The 16,761-nt window shown below is 43.5% G+C and overlaps 2 protein-coding genes across 5 annotated transcripts in view; both read left to right on the top strand.

Moving 5' to 3' along the window:
* TECTA (tectorin alpha) overlaps positions 1 to 398 on the top strand; it is a 55,650-nt gene extending 55,252 nt beyond the window's left edge. The window contains exon 24 of the mRNA XM_070765196.1: positions 120 to 398. Within this exon, the coding sequence (XP_070621297.1) occupies positions 120 to 220 (101 nt within the window). The 3' untranslated portion in view covers positions 221 to 398. The remainder of the gene's footprint in view (positions 1 to 119) is intronic.
* A 1,250-nt stretch (positions 399 to 1,648) lies between these two features.
* SC5D (sterol-C5-desaturase) lies at positions 1,649 to 15,626 on the top strand. 4 transcript variants are annotated; one of them, XM_070765284.1, is made up of 6 exons: positions 1,649 to 1,746; positions 5,508 to 5,606; positions 5,720 to 5,937; positions 7,909 to 8,041; positions 10,209 to 10,309; positions 12,819 to 15,626. In XM_070765284.1, the coding sequence occupies exons 3-6, from the start codon at positions 5,728 to 5,730 to the stop codon at positions 13,245 to 13,247; spliced, it is 873 nt and encodes a 290-aa protein (XP_070621385.1). In that variant the 5' UTR covers positions 1,649 to 1,746; positions 5,508 to 5,606; positions 5,720 to 5,727; the 3' UTR covers positions 13,248 to 15,626. The 4 variants fall into 4 exon arrangements, with proteins under 4 accessions (XP_070621385.1, XP_070621382.1, XP_070621384.1 ...); XM_070765281.1 differs by having other exon boundaries at positions 5,487 to 5,606; positions 12,819 to 13,728; XM_070765283.1 differs by lacking the exon at positions 1,649 to 1,746 and adding an exon at positions 1,760 to 1,941 and having other exon boundaries at positions 5,487 to 5,606; positions 12,819 to 13,728.
* Positions 15,627 to 16,761: the final 1,135 nt, after the last annotated feature.

Genomic DNA, 16,761 nt, shown 5'->3' with positions numbered 1-16,761 from the left:
ATGAACCCTTTTTCAAAGACTGATAGAAATTTCCTTAGGTGTTGCTGACTGAAGTGTATATATATATATATTTTAAATGCAGCTTAAATATTCATTGTCTCTTCTACTTTTCTTTGCAGCAACCAGCTCTTCAACTGCGGCTCAAGCCAGTCTGTTTCTTCTACTTATCATCCAATTGTTCTTATGGTGTAATCTTTCTCAGTGCAGTTCAGCCACATAGTTCATCAAAGTACTGGAATTTGCTATATCCTCCTAGGTCCCTATAAACACATCCAAACTCCGCACCTGCAATTCATGTGACTATCCAACACCATTTGTAATGACAATTTTTTATCTGTTACATCACTGATGTCATTGGCTTCTTTAAATGGCATTAACAAAGTTGTAAAAATGTTAACCTGGCATCACATTTTTGTAAACTATCGAAAGATGTGCAAGTTGAATATTCAATAGTTGATTGTATGTCTTCCTCTTCTGAGACTCCACTTTTGTCTTATTTACAGAAATCTCCGTATAATCTGAATTGTTAAATTTTGCAGGAAACATCTGGGCAGCCTGAGTACTATTTGAATTTAGGATGCGGAAGAAAAGTAAGACGCAAGAGTAGCTCTTGGGTGCCCTGAATTTGACATCCTGAAGTTTGCTTCTTTAAGCCATTGACTGCTGAGTTTAAATTGCCCTAGAGCTGTTTTTTATTCAGATTTTGATGAATTCTGCCCATTGAACAGTTGATAACCAGCATTCGCTTCCGATGACTATAAAAATCAAAATGGAGAAAACCTTTGATGTGCCCTGAAATGTTACATTATAGCCATTTTTCTGCTTTTTTTTTTGTATGAGCAAATATTTAATATTTGAATTTAGCTTCTTCTATATTTGCTGCAGTAATTTAAAATTAAAACACAGGGAACAAGATCTTGTTTCTTGGCAACCTTCTGTTTCCTGAAGTCTTCTTGGAATTTGAAAAAACACCAGTAGTACAGCCGGCATGTTTTTTCTTTGACATGCCAGTTAAAAAAAAAAGCTGTAAAAATCTGGAAACATCATAAGCTTGATGATTGGAGTTTAATAAGCATCCTTTGCTTCCCGGGGGTGGGGGGGTGGCTTTTTGCTGGGTTTCCAGAAGGGTTCAGCTAGGCAAGTCCTATCAATACCAAAACGAGTGCCAACACAATGAAGAATTTTTTTTCAAAAATTCTCTATCACCAAAAATGGAAAGATATTGGAGGCAATGGAAACGTCTCCTTTTCGTTTTCTTCTGACCTCCAGGAGCCCAAGAGGGCTCCCTCTCCTCAGAGCATCCCAACCGAATGGAGGAACCAGTTTATGGGGAATTTTTTTTATGACGGAGCTGGGGAGGTATCTCATGTCGCCTAACCCTCCTGAGGTAAATAACTCCACCTCGCCGCCGCTGTAGTAAAAAAAACAAACCCCGACACCGCCCCGCTACCCCGTTCCTGATAGGCTCGTCTCACGCCGACGGCCGCGCCGTCCAATCCGCGCCCGGCCCTCCGAGGCGGGTGTCGCGCGACTCTCGACTGGTGGGTGACTCGTGACGCTCGCAGCCAATCCCTGTGTCTTTGGCCGCTGAAGCCCCGCCTCTCCCGCTCGGTGATTGGCGCGGGAACCTTCTCCATATCACCAGAGGGCCAAGCCTTGACCGCTAGGGGTTTGGAGGACCGACTGAGGAGCGCGTCCGGTGCTTCGGACAGCGGCGGAGGATGGTGGCGGAGCGGCGGCATCCAGGTGGGGAGAAGCACGGAGGAGCCTCCCGGGTACGGGTGGGTGGCTGGGGCGATGTGTCGCGAAGTGGCCGCCCATCTTTTGAGCCCCTCAGGCGTCTGGACTTCATTTCCCAGAATCCTCCAGCCCGGGCGGCGATGGCTGAGACTGTTGGGAAATGCGGTCTTCCTAACCTCGCCCACCCCGGCTGAGGGAAAGGTAGTTGAAGGCGAATAGCGGTTAGAGAACCAATCTTTATTTTTGCTTCCTTGCCACATTTTTACCCCAAGCCGGCTTGAAGAACTCTCGCCCGTAAAGCAAGATTATAATAATGATTATTGCTCTGCATTTTTAAAGCCTGGCTTTAAGAGGCGGGTTGGCGCAGTGGTTAGAGTGCAGCATTGCAGGCTACTTCAACTGATTGCTAGCCGTAGTTAAGCAGTTCAAATCTCACCACCGACTCAAGGTTGACTCAGCCTTCCATCCTCCCGAGGTGGGTAAAACCGCTTAGAGAGGACTGTAAAAGCACTATGAAGCAGTATATAAGTCTAAATAAGTGGTTCTCAACCTGGGGGTGAAGCGGTATATAAGTCTAAATCAGTGGTTCTCAACTGAGAGTGAAGTGGTATATAAGTCTAAATCAGTGGTTTTCAACCTGGGGGTGAAGTGGTATATAAGTCTAAATCAGTGGTTCTCATCCTGGGGGGGGGGGTGTGAAGCGGTATATAAGTCTAAATCACTGGTTCTCAACCTGGGGGTTGAGACTGTTGGGGGTCGAATGATCGTTTCACAGTGGTCACCTAAGATCATGGGAAAAGACAAATCCCAGCGTCTATTCTGGGGCCTTGGAACATAATTTTACAATCCGACCAATCAGGCGTTTACAGTGGGCGTGTCCCTCTGACCCTCCTGCCAATCAGCTTAAAGCTCTGTTGGGAGAATTGGCGCTAGACTTATGGTTGAGGGTCACCACAACATGAGGAACTGTATTAAGGGGTCGCAGCATTAGAAAGGTTGAGAACCCCTGGTCTAAATGCTATTGCTATTAAGGGCCAAAGACCCTTCTTGGCATTGTGTTTTCATACTTAAGCATCTTGTCGTCATCTTTTAAAACCTGAAGCCAGCTTCGGCAACAGAATGACGAGTGAGGAAGGGACCCTGGAGGTCATCTAGTCCAACTGCCTGTTCAGGCAGGAAACCCGATGACATTTCAGGACAAGTGGTTGTCCAATCTCTTCTTTAAAAACCAGTATTCGAGCATCCACAACTTCTGGAGACCTTCAAAGGTGGTTCCCCACCCCCACCTGGATTATTTTACATTGTTAATATTTCACTAGTGGCCTCCTTTCTAGCAGGGCTTGTTCACTGTTTAGGCAAAATTAAGCTTGGACAACTTCCAGAAGTTCAAGGTTTCATTCTTGGAATTCTCCAGCCCATTTTTTTTTGGGGGGGGGGGGGGAAATTACCTAAAACATCTGGTAAGGCTTACTTTAGTTTAGACCAGTGCTCCTCAAATAGTGGGGCACCTCACACAAATACACACACACACAAACTGGGGAATGTGGTGGGTTTTTTGCTGCAGGGAATAGGATAAGTGTCCTACCTGACACTTGTACTTTTTAAAGATAGGTGGACTTCAATTCCCAGAACTGAATACAACTTTAAGATAGGTGGACTTCAATTCCAAAAATTCCCTTGCTAAACTTGGGAATTCTGGGAGTTGAAATCCATACATTTTAAAGGTTGACAAGCACTGCTTTAAACATAATTCCCTTTTACCATCCATAATAGAGTTTATGAGTTCTTAGAATAGGGCACAACCCAAAGGGGTCAGTTTTGATAATAGGACCATCCATGGAGTCAATAAGTGACAGGGGGTCAATAGGTGGTTGAGAAACAATGAAGGGTCAATTAAGGCCAAATAATCTTTTGGTGTCTCTGAGGGTGACATAGGTACTCATGAGATAGTGTTACCCAAGATTGGGTGGTTGTTAGTGCTATGTACTTAACTGGTTGGGTTTGGCAATATATAAACATTTAAATACTTAATACATAACAATATATGTTTAAATATATTAAAAACACTATTGCTTTAAGAGTTAGTGTTGCAGTTTGTAAGCTGAACAAGTAAGACTTGAATATGATTTAACTGTGAATGATTAGGATTGTTCTTGACTAAGATGTTTGCCAGAGTAAATAATATTTTATACACTTAATGTATCTGAATTGTATTACTGAACTATTACTCGTGTCTCTGGGCTATCAGCTGGATATCTGCTACACCTTCACGTTTCCTCTGTGTACATGTATGTTTAACCATTCAGCGATTATTCTGTACACTCTGTAACAGTAGTCAACCGCAGCAACAGAAGCCTTATATTGTCTTTTGTCAGTGTTATTCACAGTACTATTTAAATAATATTTATAAAATTGTTTTCATGTCTTCAATGTTTGGGGATTGATGAATAACCAGGAACTTCCTGAAGCGGTTGATGAGATGAAACAAACTTGGTCCATTTAGATCCAGGAAGTCCAATCTCATACAAAATATGTTGTCAATATTCTGATTAAGAAGACACACGTGCCATCATAAATTAATTATTATTTAAGGTGTACAGCAGATTAAGAGGTTTTCCTCTCTCTTTTGACGCAACCTTTCGAAAAATCTGCAAGAGTTTAGAAACTACTGTGATGGTTTGCTTGTGTCCTGCACAAATAATTATGGATTCAGAGTACGCAGAGACTGTATTCTGGGCACTTGAAAGTGACGATGAAATTGATGAGGGGTCAGGGTCAGAACAACGAGGGCCTTCTGAAATTCCTGGCATGAGTGGGTCAGCACTTCCTGTCAGGTATTACTTAGTATTTCCTGAGCTAAATGATTCAGCGGAAGAGGAGGAGGAGCCTCTTCTGGATGCCAGAGTTTGGAGGTCATATAGAAGACACGAATGGTTGGCTAAGAGGAGGCTACTGGGTCACGCCCTCATGCTATTTAAGGGTGAAGCATGCCTTGCCTCGTTGCAGAAAACAAGGTCGTTTATTTCGGAATCATCTCATCTTGACTCTTGAATTCAGTTTGTGTTTCAAAATAACACATTCTTAGCTTTGCTATTGAGCTTCGTTCTTCCAGTTAATTTCTGAGAACTTCATTTTGAAACTCTTTGCTGCAGCTGGTAATTATTGCAATGTTTATCTTCGCTCTGGGATTTTGGCAACTGATAGGAATTTGCTAGATTTGCTTCTCCCTTTGAAAAGGGAGACAATACCGAGACTTTTCTAAATATTAAATCCTTTTGTTAGTTAGACAATTTGTTTGCATTTGATTATTGGGGCTCGGCATTAAGACATTTGCCATTTTTTCTCTCTCCCTCTCATTTTTTCCCCTTTTCCATACTTGAGAAGTTTTTATTTATAGAGCAGTAGTTTTTAGAAACATACAGGTAGAAAAAAGTGCTATAAATTTCTTTTCTGCTGTAGGTTGACTTTCCATTGATTTGAAAGAGACAGCTATGGACATGGTTAGTGGTGACTTAGATGTGTTAGTGTTGGTTGGAAAATCCCTTTTCTCTCTTCTATCCTTAAAGCATGGAGAAGCAGAATAAAGATTTATTAATAGTAGACCCAGGCCATCCTGTTTCTCTCTCACACCTTGCACTGCTCAGTTCCTTTGTATTAAAGCTTTCTTCTTAAATGTACAAATGAGATTGGAAAACTACAGTCAAAACTTACTATTCCTGGAATTTCCTGATGCACTTTACTTGCAGAGGTTTGGATCGTCCCCGAAGTGACTCGGAACTGAGGAGGCTCTGAAAACAAGTGACTGATTTCTCTTTCTGAAACTGCGAATAAGGAGAAGTAGTGCATTCTTCAGGTTATCTATACAGGTAAATTTCTTCATATGCCCCTCTTAGATGATTGAAAAATAACCTTTTGTATTTCTCTGTTTGACGTAATACCCTTTTGACTTAACACTCTTTTCTTCCTGGCTCTCCTGCAGGTTCAGCAATGGATCTTGTCCTGGAATATGCAGATAGTTATATTTTGACCCCTTATGTTTATCCAGCAACATGGCCAGAAAACAATGCTTTCCGGCAGATTATCAGCCTCTTTGTTGTAACAAACCTAGGGGCAATTGTCCTATATTTTCTGTTTGCCACTCTCGGCTACTATCTTCTTTTTGATCACAACTTAAAGAAGCACCCCCAGTTTTTAGAGGTGAGTGGGGTACAACAACATGGCAAAGCTGCCGTTTCCTTTAACATCAGTTACTCATGAGAGGTCCTATTGAAAGTTGAACCAGAACCAATGTTGTAAATTGTGCTGTGCTTAGTCCTCTTCTTAAATTTGTGAATGAAAATGTTAATGCCATAAAGCAGAATGAACACTTCATGAAATGAGATGAGGGGGGAGTTTTTCTCCTTGCTATGTGGTACTTTTGGAGGCTGGGCACATGTTATTTCATCTTTTCTTTCCTGATTTAGTTACTCTCATTTTTATTGAGGAGTTCTTTTAGTCAGAATTTTGACTGTTTCCCTCATCCCCTGCATTTTATTATTTATTTATTACTTAGATTTCTATGCCACCCTTCTCCGCAGAGGCAGGGCAGTTTACAACAAAAATACAAAACCATATATAAGAAATCCAGTAATTAAACTGAAGCTGACTTTAGATCTGTAGGTCAGCGGTTCAAATCTCATCACAGGCTCAAGGTTGACTCAGCCTTCCATCCTTCCGAGGTGGGTCAAATGAGGACCCGGATTGTGAGGGCAATATGCTACCTCTGTTAAAAAGTTGCTGTTGCTAACGTGTTGTAAGCCGCCCTGAGTCTAAGGGCGGCATAAAAATTGAATAAATAAATAAAACAATCAAAATTTATCTAAAAACCGCAATAATCCAATATATCGAAAACTCCAATTGAAATTTATCTAAAACCCCTATTATAAAACACAATCACATCCATTCTACTTACACTCATGGCCGGACCAAAGTATCCATGCTCAACAGCCCCAAGCCTGACAGCAGATGTGAATTTTCAAAGATTTACGAAAGGCCAGGAGGGTGGGAGCGGTGCGAATCTCAGCGGGGAGCTGATTCAAAAGGGCCGAGACTGCCACAGAGAAGGCTCTACCCCTAGGCCCTGCCCGGTGACATTGCGTGGCTGATGGGACCTGAAGTAGGCCAACTCTGTGGGACCTAACCAGTTGCTGGGATTTGTGAGACAGTCCTGTAAATAACCATCTTTTGTTGTATTGGAAAGGATGATGATTCATACAATGCATAGAATTGCCAGGTAATGCAGCATAGAGAACAATAAAGCAGAATTTATTCATTCATTTATTTTATTTATTAATCAGATTTGTATGCCGCCCCTCTCCGCAGACTCAGGGCGGCTCACAGCAATAATAATACAATGTATACAAATCTAATATTTAAGTTAATTTAAAACCCCAATTTAAAAACCAATCATACATACTAACATACCATGGATAAATTTTATAAGCCTAGGGGAAGAGAGAGTCTCAATTCCCCCATGCCTGACGACAGAGGTGGGTTTTAAGGAGCTTACGAAAGGCGAGGAGGGTGGGGGCAATTGTAATCTCTGGGGGGAGTTGGTTCTAAAGAGTCGGGGCCGCCACAGAGAAGGCTCTTCCCCTGGGTCCCGCCAAACGACATTGTTTAGTTGACGGGACCCGGAGAAGGCCAACTCTGTGGGACCTAACTGGTGGCTGGGATTCGTGCGGCAGAAGGCGGTCCTGGAGATATTCTGGTCTGGTGCCATGAAGGGCTTTATAGGTCATAACCAACACTTTGAATTGTGACCGGAAACTGATCGGCAACCAATGCAGACTGTGGAGTGTTGGTGTGACATGGGCGTATTTAGGAAAGCGCATGATTGCTCTCGCAGCTGCATTCTGCACGATCTGAAGTTTCCGAACACTTTTCAAAGGTAGCCCCATGTAGAGAGCTGCAGATTCATCCAACGGCTTTAGGGAAGCCCTTTTCTAAGTCGTTGGATGGACACCGTGAGATCTACACCAGGGATTTCCAAACTTGGAATAATTCCCCAGACATGGTGCCTAGGAAATTCCGTGAGTTTGAAAGTCCACAAAACTTTAAAAGGTTGCCAAGGTTAGGACTGGGTGGTTTTAAAAGGCGTTTTGACCCACCGTCTGCTTTTGTGTTCAGAATCAAGTGCAGCGGGAAATAAAGCACACAGTCTTGTCTCTGCCGTTGATCAGCATTCCCACCGTGGCCATCTTCTTTGCCGAGGTCAGAGGCTACAGCAAACTCTACGACAGTGTTGGGGAATCTCCCTATGGTAAGCACCCCTGTTTGGCACTCCTCCCACAACTGACCTCCCCGCTGCTGTTTCTCTCTGTCCCTTTTTATCTCCTTATTTAAAACTCTACATTCCTTTTCAATTGTGGAGTACAGTAGTCCCTCACCTATCGCTGGTGTTACGTTCCAGACCTGGCCGCGATAGGTGAAATCCGCGATGGGGAATTTATCGACTGATAGTACTTATTTAAGTATTTATATTGTAATTGTTTGGTAAGTTTTCATTGTTTTAAGTGTTTATAAACCCTTCCCACACAGTATTTATTTTAGATACAGTATTTAAACACAGTATTTACAATTTTAGATATTTTTTTTTTTTTTGAAAAACCTGCTGATCGATTTCGGCGGGCTGTTTAAATCTGCCGATCGACTTCCTCAGAAACCCGCGATGAAGTGAAGCCGCAGTAGGTGAAGCGCGGTATAGCGAGGGACTACTGTACAGGGGTCCCTCGTTTTTCGCGGGGGATGCCTTCCAAGACCGCCCGTGAAAAATGAATTTCTGTGAAGAAGAGGAAAGATATTTTTATGCATTTAATGAACATTTGGACTTTTAAAACCCACCCTTTGCATTAAACAGTCATTCTATAATGTCTCTCAGCTGGAACTACATGAGATATCCTATCTGTTTCTTTACTAGAGTACAGTAGTACTGTAGAAGGATTTTATGAATTTTTAATGGATTTAAAATTTTCAATGGATTTAAGCCCCCTTTGAAAATCCGTGAAATAGCGAATCTGCGAAAGATAAACGGTGAAGTAGCGAGGGATTATTGTATATCTTGGCCCCGATTATGCAAGTAAAGTGGTTTAGAAGTGGATTTGTATGCTACAATTTAACTGCTGCTTTCTGGAGTGCATTGGTTTAGGGAAAGATGTTTTAAATTATGTCGGCTACTTTATGGTAACTTTTAGGGTTTGGGAATTGAAAGCTTTGGAATGTAAAATACTAAGTAGCATGGAAGAAAATCTATGATTATGATTTAACCACAAACACAATGTTATTAGATTTGTTAGTGGCCTGCCCATCCATATGTTTACCTAATTGTGTGCATTTGCCCGTGAATTAGCTCTCTAATTCCATGATGGTGAACCTATGGCACATGTGCGGCAGGTGGCATGCAGAACCCTCTGCGGGCATGCAAGCTTGTCACTCCAGCCCAGCTGCACTGTGCATGCGTGCATGCCTCCTGGCAGCCAGCTGATTTATGGGTCTCTGCCGTGCATGCTCGGGGGGTGGGGCACATGCGGGAGCCCCGTGTACATGGGCGGGAGGAGTGTAAGGGGAGGGGGGATTGTATGTGCATTGAATTATGGGTTATAAGCGCATAGTTTCCCCACAGATTGGGGAAAAGGAATCCTCAATCGGAGTATTGCATTGGCAGTTCTGTGTTAGCAAAAACTTCAGAAGAGAAGGATTTAGGGGTGGTGATTTCTGACAGTCTCAAAATGGGTGAGCAGTGTGGTCGGGCAGTAGGAAAAGCCAGTAGGATGCTTGGCTGCATAGCTAGAGGTATAACAAGCAGGAAGAGGGAGATTGTGATCCCCTTATATAGAGCGCTGGTGAGACCACATTTGGAATACTGTGTTCAGTTCTGGAGACCTCGCCTACAAAAAGATATTGACAAAATTGAACGGGTCCAAAGACAGGCTACAAGAATGGTGGAAGGTCTTAAGCATAAAACGTATCAGGAAAGACTTCATGAACTCAATCTGTATAGTCTGGAGGACAGAAGGAAAAGGGGGGACATGATCGAAACATTTAAATATGTTAAAGGGTTAAATAAGGTTCAGGAGGGAAGTGTTTTTAATAGGAAAGTGAACACAAGAACAAGGGGACACAATCTGAAGTTAGTTGGGGGAAAGATCAAAAGCAAAGTGAGGAAATATTATTTCACTGAAAGAGTAGTAGATCCTTGGAACAAACTTCCAGCAGACGTGGTTGGTAAATCCACAGTGACTGAATTTAAACATGCCTGGGATAAACATGTATCCATCCTAAGATAAAACACAGGAAATAGTATAAGGGCAGACCAGATGGACCATGAGGTCTTTTTCTGCCGTCAGTCTTCTATGTTTCTAGTCTTTGTCCTCATGAGTTGAATCAACTGGACTTCTGCCAGTCCCTAATTTTCTTCCCTCTTTACCTAGGATGGTTTGGCGTTTTCTTCAGCATGTTTTCGTTTCTCTTCTTCACGGATATGTGCATTTACTGGATCCATCGGTTTCTCCACCACAAGCATTTATATAAGGTAAGGAAGGTCAATAATCTCCCGGCAAGATTGTGTCTGGAAGAAGAGGGCGTCACCCGGAATGTGCATGGACCGAAGCCGTGTGCTGATCAATATTGGCAAAAGCCAGCAGGAGAGGATTCGTGTCTGGATGAATCCCAGGTTGGCTAGAACAAACATTCCAATGGTTCAGCATGTGCCTTGGCAACTTCAAACTCTCAACTTCCACCCTAAATCCATTGAGAAATGCTGGTTTAGCACACTGAAACCAGCTTTTCTAGTCTTTGAATGTGGGTCACTCCGTTGTGGACCGTTTTGTTTCTCGACATGGTTTCGAAGATGGAGTAACGTTGGTGAATATGTATCACGTATTGTGGCCTGTGGGCCGCCAGACCCTCCAGCAGCCAAACCAGGAGAGGAGGAGGCATAGAAACATAGCAGACTGATGGCAGAAAAAGACCTCATGGTGCATCTAGTCTGCCCTTATACTATTTCCTGTATTTTATCTTACAATGGATATAAGGGACTCAGGTCAGCATCAAGGCAACCTGAGAGCTCCAAGGGGGAAGAGGGAATGGAGTGGCAGAGATAGCGACAGCGGTGGAGCCTGGGCCACCCGTCAGCCTTCAGGTGGAGAGTTGTCAGCACCCAGGTCTGGAAGTGGCTGATGAGGAAGAGGAGGAACAGCTGAATCCAGTGCCTGACGTGCGGATGTACAGAAGGAGAAGAGAGCAGAGGAAAACCTTGGGCTTATGTCACACCAACACTCCGCAGTCTGCATTGGTTGCCGATCAGTTTCCGATCACAATTCAAAGTGTTGGTTATGACCTATAAAGCCCTTCATGACACCGGGCCAGATAATCTCAGGGACCGCATTCTGCCGCACGAATCCCTGCGGCCAGTTAGGTCCCACAGAGTGGGTCTTCTCCGGGTCCCGTTGACTAAGCAATGCCACTTGGCGGGACCCAGAGGAAGAGCCTTCTCTGTGGCGGCCCCGACCCTCTGGAACCAACTCCCCCGAGAGATTAGAATTGCCCCCACCCTCCTTGCCTTTCGTAAGCTCCTTAAAACCCACCTCTGCCGCCAGGCATGGGAGAATTAAGACTTCTTCTCCCCCTAGGCCGTTACAACTGTATACATGGTATGTTTGTATGTATGTTTGGTTTTATATATTATGGGGTTTTAATTTGCTTTTAGTATTGGATTTTATTGTATATTGTTCATGATTGTTGTTAGCCGCCCCGAGTTTTCGGAGAGGGGCGGCATATAAATCCAATATTATAAATCCAATAAACTTGAAACTTGAAACTTATCCTGGGGAAGGGAGAGCTACCCTGCTAGTGAGGCCCCATCTTAGTTCTGGGGATAAAAGACAGGAGGTGGAGATGAATAGGTATGGCAGACATCGTCCGGATAGACGGACTTGTTAGCTAGTGATGAAAGAGAAACTTTTTGTTGGGCCACTGATGCTCCTAATAAAAGAATCTTGTGAGTTCACTTCAGAGGGTTCCTCGTGCTTGGGGAGCTGGGTCAGAACACATCACAAATCAGCTGAGGATTGTCCAGAACAGGTTGTCCTCAGCTTACCATTAGTTTGACATCCGTTTGTAATTACGATGACGCAGAAAAAAGTGACGCATGACCGGTTCTTAAGACTATCCCAGCATTCCCCAAGTGACGCAATCAAAATTTAGGTGCTTGGAAACTGGCTTGTCCTCCTAAGGGTTGCAGTGATTTGCTTAACCGTGGCAAAAATGATGGTAAAATGAAAGACTGCTCCCTTAACAACCATCTTGTCTGGCAATGGAAATTCTAGTTATGGTCATAAGTTGAGGATCCTCTGTAGTTTATTTTTGTAGCGGGTGGAAATCTCAGCCAAATGAAGTGAAAATGTTAAGAACATAAGAACCTAAGAAGAGCCCTGCTGAATCAGACCAAAGCCCATCGAGTCCAGCATTCTGTGTCACACAGTGGCCCGCCAATGGTACATGGGGATCTTGAGCAGAAGGAGAAGGCAAAACCCTCCCTTTCCCTTGACCCCTCAACAAATGGCACCTGCCTCAACCAACATAGAGGCGGCACGTGGACATCCATTTCAATAACCACCGATACACTTGGCATCCATGAATCTGTCTAATCCTGCCTTGAAGCTCTCCAGGCTGACAGCAGTCACGGCCTCTTCTGGGAGTGAATTCCATAAACCAAGAAACCTCTGGGTGAAGAAATATTTCCCTTGATTTGTCCTCACTTTCTTACCCATGAGCTTTAGGGAGTGACCCCTTGTCCTAGTATTGTGTGATAGAGAAAATAATTTTTCTCTATCCACCTTTTCCATCCCATGCATGACCTTCGATCAAGTCACCCCTTCAACGCCGTCTTTCAAGGCTGAAGAGACCAAGGCGTCGCAACCTGATTTCATAAGAGAGGGGCTCCATTTCCTTGATCATTCTTTTTGCCCTTTTTTGCACCTTTTCCAGTTCCATTATGTTGTGATCAGGTTCTAACGCTCTGATTCTTTCCTCTCTTACAGCGTTTCCACAAGCCCCATCACACGTGGAAGGTCACAACTCCGTTTGCCAGCCATGCTTTTCACCCCGTGGACGGTTTCCTTCAGAGTGTCCCTTATCATGTCTACCCGTTCCTTTTCCCTCTTCACAAAGTCACCTATTTGGGCCTCTATGTCTTCGTCAACATCTGGTCCATCTCCATTCACGACGGCGACTATCGCGTTCCCAATCTGCTGAGACCCATCATCAACGGGGCTGCCCATCACACGGACCACCACTTGTTCTTTGACTACAATTACGGCCAGTACTTCACCCTCTGGGATAGAATTGGGGGCTCCTACAAAAACCCCTCCTCTTTTGAAGGTCAGGGTCCCCATGAATATTTGAAAAAGCTGGCGAACGGCCACGAGGATAAGAAACTACCAGGAGGCCAAGGAGCGAAAAATAAATAACAATCCCTCAAGCCGGAAAGATGCGGAACCTATATGCCTTATGAACTGCGTAGCCGGAAGCCAACCCCATCTCCATTCATTAGCGTTCAAAATGGAAATATGGGCACCTGACATTCCAGGATGAGAAGGCAGAAAGAGTCTGGATTCACAGCAGGGATGTTGAGCAGGAGAAAGCGTCCATGAATTTCCCTGTGGCCATTAGAATGAATTAGGAAGCGGTCAGTGCTGCTCCAGCCTCAGCAAATGTTTGAATGCAACTTTCAGCAACTGCTTGTAAGTTGTTGCTGTGCAGTCTCTTATGAATAAGCATATAAGTACAGTGATACCTTGTCTTACAAACTTAATTGGTTCCGGGACAAGGTTCTTAAGGTGAAAAGTTTGTAAGATGAAACAATGTTTCCCATAGGAATCAATGGAGAAGCGATTAATGCGTGCAAGCCCAAAATTCACCCCTTTTGCCAGCCGAAGCGCCCGTTTTTGCACTGCTGGGATTTCCCTGAGGCTCCCCTCCGTGGGAAACCCCACCTCCGGACTTCCGTTGCCAGCGAAGTGCCCATTTTTGCGCTGCTGGGATTCCCCTGCAGCATCACAAAAACACGGAAGTCCGGAGGTGGTGTTTCCCACGGAGGGGAGCCTCAGGGAAATCCCAGCAGCGCAAAAACGGGTGCTTCAGTGGCAATGAAAGTCCAGAGGCAGGGCATCCCAGCGGTGGCGGTGGGTTTGTAAGGTGAAAATAGTTTGTAAGAAGAGGCAAAAAAAATCTTAAACCCCAGGTTTGTATTTCGAAAAGTTTGTATGACGAGGCGTTTGTAAGACGAGGTATCACTGTATATAAATAAGTATAAATTATAAATAAGTATTTAGGGTGTTTAGGGTAAATGAAAGGATTCCTTGATTGTTTCCATTGTGTATTTACCATTCTAAAATGCATATTGCACTTTAGTCTTCACAGACTAATCAGTGGGAGGAATTTCTGAAGTCATGAATTAAAGCGGACACCTTCACAGCAATTACAAAATGATGTGATGTGTGTCAGAGCATCAGTGTCCAAGCGACGCCAAATTGCAACTCGAACATGCAAAGTCCAGTTAAAGTTTAGATCAGGTTTTCTAAACTTTGTCAAACGTAAGACAGGTGGAATTCAACTCCTAGAATTCCCCAGCCAGCCATTCTGTTGATGAGATTGAGAAATAATGGTCTGGAATATCAAGGTTTCATTGAATGCCCGTTGAATGAGATGGGAGATAAGGAGAGCTGTCATGCTAAGCATGATAAATAAAGTAAAATATGCTACCTGAGGCATCAGATTGTAAGGACCCCTTTCCAGGGATTTCAGGAGAAGATAGTCAATTGTTTTGAAGGCGGAAAGGGCTCTACGCCCCAATGGTAGATAAAGTGGCAAAACCATCTTCTAGGTATTTCAGCATCCTTCAGTCTCGAAAGACTATGGTATCGTGCTCTGGAAAGAGTTCCTAAAACGCTGTATGCAAAGCTGGAGCATCCTCTCCAGAGCATAAGGCCTGGGTAGGTCAGTATGGAGGGTAGACTGTTACCCAAGCAGCAGATCCCCCCCTCTCCATGTCTTTGAAATAATCCAATGCAATGGCAAAGCCAATATGATTGGTTCCAGCTACGTCGCAGGAGTGAGCAGAAGGTGGCTGTACACAGCCACAAACTGCTTCTGGGACTCCGGCTCTGGATTTTGCCTCAAGGTTTACTCCTGAAACCTTTTCCAATGATGGATAGAGCCACAAGGCAATGGAGGTTTGGAGTCAGAGTTTCCCTTCTCCTAGAACCACGATGGCAAACCTACGGCACACGTGCCACAGGTGGCACACCAAGACAAGGCATGGACTAAATAGCTCTGCTGGCTGGTCAATATGGAAGCTGGAGTGCAACGCAGAAAAACAGACGGAAGAAGGATATTCTAAATCACAAGTGTGAAACTTGTGACGGCCCTGTGACGTATTGTGATGCTTTTTTCCCTTTGCAGAGATGGGGTGGGTGTGCCCTGGGCGTGGCCCTCTGGCCCACAGGCCACCAGTTTGACCTCCCTGTTAAATCATTGCTTTGGCTTTTCTCCTCTTCAACGTGTTATTACTGCAGACCCTAAAATTATACCCTCCAACAAACAAATCTTTATCAGAGTAAATCTTATTGCTTTGATAAAAAAATAAATGCAAATAATTCAGCGGATAATGTGAAAAAAATGTGACTTTTTTTTTTGTTACTATATGTAGCATATCCTATCATTTGTTACCCCCTGTGGAAATTGTCTTCCCTTTAATTAATGCTTTTAAAAGATCAGAAGTTAATGAAGTGTAATTATTGAATGGCTGAAATCAATGTTTGCAAATAAAAAAAAATGAAGGTGGTATATATATTTGTGTGTGTGTGTATTGGATAGTAGATGTATTTAGTTTGTTGGTTCTGATGTTTTCTGGTGATGAAATAATCATTTTTCTGTGGATAGATTTTAACAAGACTTGAGGGTTTAAACTCCCAGAATTCTCCAGTCAGCAACTTTAAGACCCGTTGATTTCAACTCCCAGAATTTTTTTTATTTTTTATTTATTTATTCTTTGTACAATATACAATACATATGGAAGAGAATAGACATTAAGTAATATATATAACGATAGAAAGTAAAAAGAAGAGAAGTAGATAGGAGGGAGAGAATATATATGATATAAGAGATAAGGAGAGAATATATATGATATATGAGATAAGGAAAGACAATTGGACAGGGGACGATAGGCACATCAGTGCACTTATATACGCCCCTTACTGGCCTCTTAGGAACCCGGAGAGGTCAATCGTGGAGAGTCTAAGGGAGAAGTGTTGGGGGTTAGGGGTTGACACAATTGAGTCCGGTAATGAGTTCCACGCTTCGACAACTCGATTGTTAAAGTCATATTTTTTACAGTCAAGTTTGGAGCGGTTAATATTAAGTTTGAATCTGTTGTGTGCTCTTGTGTTGTTGCGGTTGAAGCTGAAGTAGTCGTTGACCGGAAGGACATTGCAGCATATGATCTTGAGGCAATACTCCTCAGCCTGGCTTGAGAATTCTGGAAGTTGAAGTCCAAGTCTTAAAGTCGCCATGGTTAGACATTCTTGCTATTGAGGTGAAGGCATTCAACTAGGGACGGGAAGTTCTAGTCTTGCCTTTGATACCTTGTGCCAGTCACTGTCTCTTAACCCTAAGAAGGAGGCAATAGCGCAAACCACTTGCTAGGAAAACCTTTGGGACTTGTCCAGACAGTTGCTAAAAAGTCAGACATGACTGAATGGAAGGGGAAAAAACATTACCATACAATCAGCGTCTCAGCTACATCTTTGCTTTTCAAGTCAAATTCTGCTCTTTGGTGTAGTCATATTGCAGCTGCCTGCCTTCAGGATATTATTTTTTCCCTTATCCTATGAGGCTTAGATTTCCTTTGGCGTTCCCATTCAAGTGACAAGCCTGATCCTGCTTAGCTTCCACAGCCAGAGCAGATCAACTAAATGCAGTCGC

Source organism: Erythrolamprus reginae, chromosome 12 (genome assembly GCF_031021105.1).
Source record: "Erythrolamprus reginae isolate rEryReg1 chromosome 12, rEryReg1.hap1, whole genome shotgun sequence".
NCBI lineage: Eukaryota > Metazoa > Chordata > Lepidosauria > Squamata > Dipsadidae > Erythrolamprus > Erythrolamprus reginae.
The sequence above is the reverse complement of the archived record's forward strand: the minus strand, read 5'-3'. Positions and strand labels throughout refer to the sequence as shown.

Coding starts and splice junctions, on each gene's coding strand:
- SC5D (XM_070765284.1), top strand. CDS start 5,728: ATGGATCTTGTCCTGGAATATGCAGATAGTTATATTTTGACCCCTTAT. Junction 8,042..10,208: donor TGTTGGGGAATCTCCCTATG/GTAAGCACCCCT, acceptor CTCTTTACCTAG/GATGGTTTGGCGTTTTCTTC. Junction 10,310..12,818: donor ACCACAAGCATTTATATAAG/GTAAGGAAGGTC, acceptor CCTCTCTTACAG/CGTTTCCACAAGCCCCATCA.